Source organism: Sinocyclocheilus rhinocerous, unplaced genomic scaffold (assembly GCF_001515625.1).
Source record: "Sinocyclocheilus rhinocerous isolate Xijiao unplaced genomic scaffold, SAMN03320098_v1.1 scaffold4011, whole genome shotgun sequence".
NCBI lineage: Eukaryota > Metazoa > Chordata > Actinopteri > Cypriniformes > Cyprinidae > Sinocyclocheilus > Sinocyclocheilus rhinocerous.
In genome coordinates, this window is record NW_015651497.1 from 95,745 (window position 1) to 102,174 (window position 6,430).

The 6,430-nt window shown below is 35.4% G+C and overlaps 1 protein-coding gene across 1 annotated transcript; it reads right to left on the minus strand.

Annotated features, from left to right (window-relative positions):
* Nucleotides 1-877: 877 nt before the first annotated feature.
* Nucleotides 878-3,735, minus strand: foxr1 (forkhead box R1). Its single transcript, XM_016518330.1, has 6 exons — nucleotides 3,518-3,735; nucleotides 3,318-3,428; nucleotides 2,440-2,672; nucleotides 2,047-2,315; nucleotides 1,185-1,417; nucleotides 878-1,098 (listed from the first exon to the last, which is right to left on the minus strand). The coding sequence occupies exons 1-6, from the start codon at nucleotides 3,636-3,638 to the stop codon at nucleotides 1,070-1,072; spliced, it is 996 nt and encodes a 331-aa protein (XP_016373816.1). The 5' UTR covers nucleotides 3,639-3,735; the 3' UTR covers nucleotides 878-1,069.
* Nucleotides 3,736-6,430: the final 2,695 nt, after the last annotated feature.

Sequence of the window (6,430 nt, forward strand, 5' to 3'; positions counted from 1 at the left end):
TATATATATATATATGGATGTATTTTTGTGTTGTTCGTTTTTATTCTGCTATGTACAATGCTTTGGCAATATGTAATATGTATATGTCATGCCAATAAAGCAATATGAATTGAGAGAAATCTCAGACATCTGATTTGTTGCTCAAGAATAATTTCTTATAAATTTTGATCAAGTTTGGGGTAATATATAAAAAAAATACTTAATACTTTTGTTCAGCAAGGACAATTAAATTATGTTCGTTTGAACTTTTGTTCATCCAATATATGAATCCATTTATCCAACAATCCTGAAATAGTTCATATATGGTTTACACAAAAATATTAAGCAGCAAAAAATAATTTTTAACATTGATAGTAAGAATCTTTATTAACAAAGCACCAATAATGACAGATAATAATTAAGCACCAAATCAGCACATTAGAATGACTTCTGAAGGTTCATGTGACACTGAAGTCTGGAGTAATTATGCTAAAAATTCAGCTTTGTTGACACAGGAATAAATTACATTTTAAAATAGAAAATCGTTATATGGTTTTAAAACCTTTACTTATTTTAAATTGTAATAATTTCACAATATTACGGTTTGTAACCAAATAATATTGCCTGTAAAGCTCTTTGAACTGTATCGGTTTGTTTGGAAAAGTGTTATAAATCATAAATAATTTGATTGATACATACTTTTTTTTTAAATCAAATAAACAAAGCCTTGGTGAGCGGAGACTTCTTTAAAAAATAAAATAAATTCTAAACCTGACATACTTGTATAATATGATTGATTGATGTATATATAGTTAACTTAGTTGTTTAAGACTTTTAGGCATTTCTTTTTTCCAGCAGCTTTAAGGAAATAGCGGCCGCTTGAAAGAAACCACAAAAGTCCATAAATGCATTTGTTTATTTTATAAGGCACAATGTGTCATTGAAGAAAATCAAAAACAAAATGACAGACACAAAAAGAAAAGTTACACAATAATAACAAAAAGTGCTAACATTCACAAGTTCATAAAGAAATCAAATCACAGCAGGTCCAGTTGTCCAGCCTGATGATGTCACAGGGGTCAAAGTTGGATCACAGCTCTAACAGTGCTTGAATCATATCTGTAACACGGACACAACTGCGAGTTAAATCAGTTCCAATTGATTTTGCCGTTTACCTCACCACTCACTCGGCTCCAAGTCCTGACCTGGATAGTTCATGCTCCTCTTCAGCATTCTGAAGGAATCTCCCGTAAGCATGTTAATTTCATCTCTCAGTCTCTGTCGGCCATCCAGAGTGAGATGCCACAGACACGACTTCCTCTTGCCGTCTCCAGACACCTGCTGCGGGGTCTTTTTAAAACTGTTGCTGAAACACAGATTATGGCGGATTGTGTTTTTCCACCCATCTGGAGCTGTAAGGAAAAAGGGGAAGTGCTCTCTAGAAAGAAAGAAAGAAAATGGAATGATGAAAAACAAATCTTTCATAATTTGGGATTTGTGTGCGTGTTAGAGAGACGGCGAGTGACGCCATGATGAGGGGAAAAAAAAACAAACAAAGTAATTCACTCAATAGTAAAGGTTCTTTATGGGCATCTTTAGTCCATGAGGAACCTTTAACATCCATGGAATCTTTGCATTCTACAAAAGGTTCTTTGTGGAAAATGTTCTTAAAAGAACCTTTTTTAAAAGAACTTTTCACTAAACGCTCTTAAAAACAAAGGTGCTTCACGATGCCATAGAAGAACCTTTTTTTGTCTAAATGGTTCCATAAAGAACCTTTAACATCTGAAGAACCTTTCGGTTTCACAAAAGGGAACCAAGAACCAAGAGATGGTTCTTTAAAGAACCTTTGACTGAATGGTTCTTTGTGGAACCAAAAATGGTTGTTCTATGGCATCGCTGTGAACAACCTTTTAAGCACCTTTATTTTAAAGAGTGAAAGGTTCTTTGTGGAGCCAAAAATGATTGTTATTCAACGGCATCATTGCAAAATCAGCTTTATTTTTAGACTGAATTTAAGAATGTACCGTCAGTGTTTGTTCACATGGTTAAGTATATAAAAGAGACCTGGTGAAGTTATAGATCTGCTGTACGTTAAGACTGCCATTACGGCTGCTGCTGAGTGCCATTGCGATGAGGATGCAGTAGTTAACAGGAGGCCGAGGCCATCCGCCGTTCTTCAGGTTCATACTGTCCTGCAGGGCTCTCTGAAGCCTTCTATTCTGCGTCAGACCCAGTTTGCGAGTAGACGCTTTGGGGGTCCCCCCCTTCCGCACACCCTTTACCTTACGACAAACAGGCACATCTACAGAAGAAGCGTCATCTTCGTCTGTGACCTGGGACAAGGTGGAGATGGGTCAACTACATCAGATATCTATAAATCTTTCACCCAGTTTATTCATGGTGCCTTAATATCAAGGTGGCAAACAAGCAAAGTACGCAATGCAGCTTTACTCATACCTGATACTCGCTGGAGAGGGAGGTATCGTGCGTTGACTCATTCAGGCAGGTCTCATCAGGCAGTATCGCTGGGTGCAGATGGTGTTCCAGAACAGGTGTGGTGGTCCTTGGCAGTGCTGACTTCGGTGTCGGTTTTGGGGGTGTTGGGGCTTTGGGGTAATTACTAGGGTACTTTATGGGGCAGGCTAAACTGGGATTCACCATCAGCCACAGATTAGGTTGTATTTCAGGCTCTTTAAAAGACAGAAACAATTAAGTTTGAAGCGCACAGTGAGGGGGGGGGGGCACTCCATTAAACAATGGCACTCAATTAAACAATCTTTAATTATTCAAATAAAATGTTAGGATTATTCAATTCAATTTGATGGAATTTTACTATTAATTAAATCACGTAAATCTTAAAAAAAAAAAAAAGATTTTCTTCTTTTTGGTAATACGAACATTACTGGGAACTTTGTGTTTTAAGACAGGGATCCTCAATAGAGATACTACTACTATTACTACTAGGCAGAAAACAATAACTGTCAACTGTTATACAAAGCAAATATTTTCCAGATAATATTTTCATAAATTATTTTGTATTGGGAAATATATAATATTTATTATAATTGTTCCAAATACAAAAATTATTTTGTTTTTGTAATAATTATTTTGTAAAATAATTTGTCTTCGCAATATTGCAGTGTTTATGGTTTCAAATAAATACAGTCATTCATAAACAACAACAACAAAATTATACATTTGTGTAAGTTACAGAACATTTTCATGGGGTCTCTCTGGCATTGAAAATAGTGAAAACCTTTGATAAGGAGTTTTGTGTTTGATGTATTTTGTTGATTAGTGTGCTGTCATGAGCAGGCTATGCTTGATGAACACACCTCTGCTGCTGAGGGGCAGCTGGTAGCTCCCGTGCTCTGCTGCTGGTAATGATCGTCTGGAGATCCTCGCGAAGTGCCACTGAGCCAGATACTGGTCAGACCGCTTATCATCTGCCAAACCACCACACATCATCCACACTGAAAAACGCCTCTATTTCGCATACTTGAGTAAATTACTCACTGAAACACAATTATTTTACCGTGGTAAAACTGATCAGTCGTCGTCGTTAACTTTATTTCCTCATTCATGTCCCAGTCATGTAAACCGCTGGTCAAGTGAAGGTCGAGAAATCTGCTTTTGGATTGAAGATGTAAATACATGTCGTCGACTATGTAGGAACAACTAGCAAACGTTTGTAAATAAAACCCAGTATCTCTTTTATTCGAAGAAATGTGGTGTCAGTAAAGACAAACTGTGGCGATATCGTTCAGTAAAACAGGTGGAAATCATTAAGCTCCATTATTAGCAATCAAAGGTTTAACAGGTTTCCATTGACCACTAGGGTTCATTATCACGCTAATTGTGAGTATTATTATTGCGTTCTAGTCAGTTTGTCCATATGCAGACATTTTGACTACAAAATGCTGTTTAACATTTCCGGGAAAAAACAAAAAAAAAGTAAAATAGCCTACCTTTATTTTAGATATCAAATGCTGTCTAAAATGGGGGGGAAAAAACAGAAATTAATTATCTGCATTGAAACAAAAACTATTAAAAACGTGTGACAACTTGTCCAAACCTGACATTTGTAAAAAACAAACAAACAAAAAAAACACACATTTCAGCCTTTAAATTCTATACTTGCAGTTATGGTAAAGAAACTTATTTATGTGTTAAAAAAATTAAATGCATGTTCACTTTTTGTGACAAAATGTCCCATATATCTTCTGTTTAATGACACAAATTTTTGAAAAATAGCCTACCTTTATTTGAGATAGCAAATACTAGGCTATCTAAAATACCAAATAAAGAAAAAATATATATATAATAAACAAATGATAAAAAAAGATAAACTTTTGTTTGTCTACAAAAGAAGTTGTGGTTAATTATCTGTATTGAAACACAAAAACTATTAAAACATGTGACAACTTGTCCAAACCAGACATTTGTTTAAAACACACACACACACACACACACACACTTCAGCCCTTTTAGTTAAAATCTATACTTGCCAGTTAGGGTAAAGAAACGTATTTATGTGTTTTAAAAAAAATCATAAAATTTATTTATGTTACAGGATTTATTTGAAATGCAGTACACCATTACATTTTTGTGAAATTCAGTTTGAAATAACTGATAAATATATACATTTGTGTAATTCCCTGTTACATTATAGGTACACTGTTTTGTATAGACAAAGTGAAAAGAAAGCAATCTCTAAAAATATCTGAAATGTGCCTGTATTATTTTTGTATAGTGTATATAGTGACATCATGTATAGTGTTGAAGTGCATCATGTTCAGCCTAGCTGGAAAAGAAGATGCTAATAATAAGGCTCACGAGGAGGATCACCATACCCAAAGACAGAATGACGGTGATGACCACCATAGCTCCACTGCGTGCTTCAAGACCACTGTCTATCTGCTGGTAATCAAAGACTAGGAAGAAAAACAAGATATATTACAATTATATAACATATAGGCCTACATCATATATTACAAGATGCTCATTTAAAATGACTGTATATTTTTTTCTGGATATATAGTACTGTTACCGTTGTTAGTGTTCATAGTCAAGTTTGAGCTTGTTTCATTTGCAATTTGGTACTGCATGCTGAAAGAGAAAGACAATTAAGATTGTTGTTAATGAGATTTGATTTGTTGAGAGATGGTTACACACACTGAGAGACCTTAGACATTATAGTGACGAACTCCCATGGATTAAAGGGTTTCCGTAATAATATAATGGTAATTACTACAGTGTACAGCTACACCATATCCATAAAAACCTCATCGAAACCTGCTGACATTATTTGATTTAAATCAAAAGCTGATATATGAGACAAACCCGTACACGCCACACAAGCACACACTTACATGTATGTTGTTCCATTTTTGAGGTTTTGCAGAAAGAACCCCAGCTGACTGACCTTACAAGATGGAACGGGGAAAGTCTGTGTTTCTGCAGGACACATAAGTCATAATGCTTAATATTTAAACAATGCCATGTAAACATTAATGTCATGTGAGCCACATTGAGGATGAAAGTGATGCATACTGCTTTCATTGGAGGGCACTTCTGTGTACAGCAGTGTAGCGCTCATGTTTCCGTAAACAGAGCAGTTAGGCAGACTCAGCAGAAAAGCGTTTGGGAATACACCCGACAACACACCATCGTTTTTAGTATCCAGCAGTCTAATTGGTATTTCTAAAAAAATTAAAAATAATAATAATAATAATTAAAACCTTAGAATAAAGTAAACTCCTTACACAAAAAGTAGTTTTAGTAATTTGAAGCTATAAAAATGTTTTTACCTGCGAAGTTTAGGGGATACAACGTCCCAAGAATGAAGAGAACAGCCAGCATATTGTCCTGTACAGTCCAGCTGTGTGTACAACTCAGAATGATCTGGACACAACTGTGGGATGGGAAATAACAGAATAACAGTATAGCTAAAACTGGACGAGCAGGACAGAATGGCATGATTGAGCCAATCAGTGGGCACAGAGAACTGGTTTGTCCAGGTGCGTATAAAATAGCAGCCCTTCCCTGCGATACACCTTAGGGAGGGAGACCTTCAATCTGTATGTATGTTTTAACTGACACGCTAAATCCTTTCTTATATCAAAACTAGTTTAGGGACAATGACTAACTAACGTTGTATGTTAGATTATTATTAAAGGGATAGTTCACCCATGTGATGTGATGTGATGTTTATCTGCCAAGATGTACAGGTGCATCTCAATAAATTAGAATGTCGTGGAAAAGAACCAAAGACTTAAACTACTTCTGTCTGTGTGTCTGTGTGTGTATATTTAATACACGAGTTTCACAATTTGAGTTGAATTACTGAAATAAATGAACTTTTCCATGACATTCTAATTTATTGAGATGCACCTGTAGGTGACTTTGTTTCTTCAGTAGAACACAAACGAATGTTTTTAATTCACTC

Bases quoted from the DNA above. Each gene is read 5' to 3' on its own strand.
- foxr1 (XM_016518330.1), bottom strand. From the start codon at position 3,638: ATGTATTTACATCTTCAATCCAAAAGCAGATTTCTCGACCTTCACTTG. The intron at 2,316-2,439 runs GTATGAGTAAAG...ACCTTGTCCCAG, and splicing joins CCCTCTCCAGCGAGTATCAG to GTCACAGACGAAGATGACGC. The intron at 1,418-2,046 runs GTCTCTTTTATA...CTTTCTTTCTAG, and splicing joins CAGATCTATAACTTCACCAG to AGAGCACTTCCCCTTTTTCC.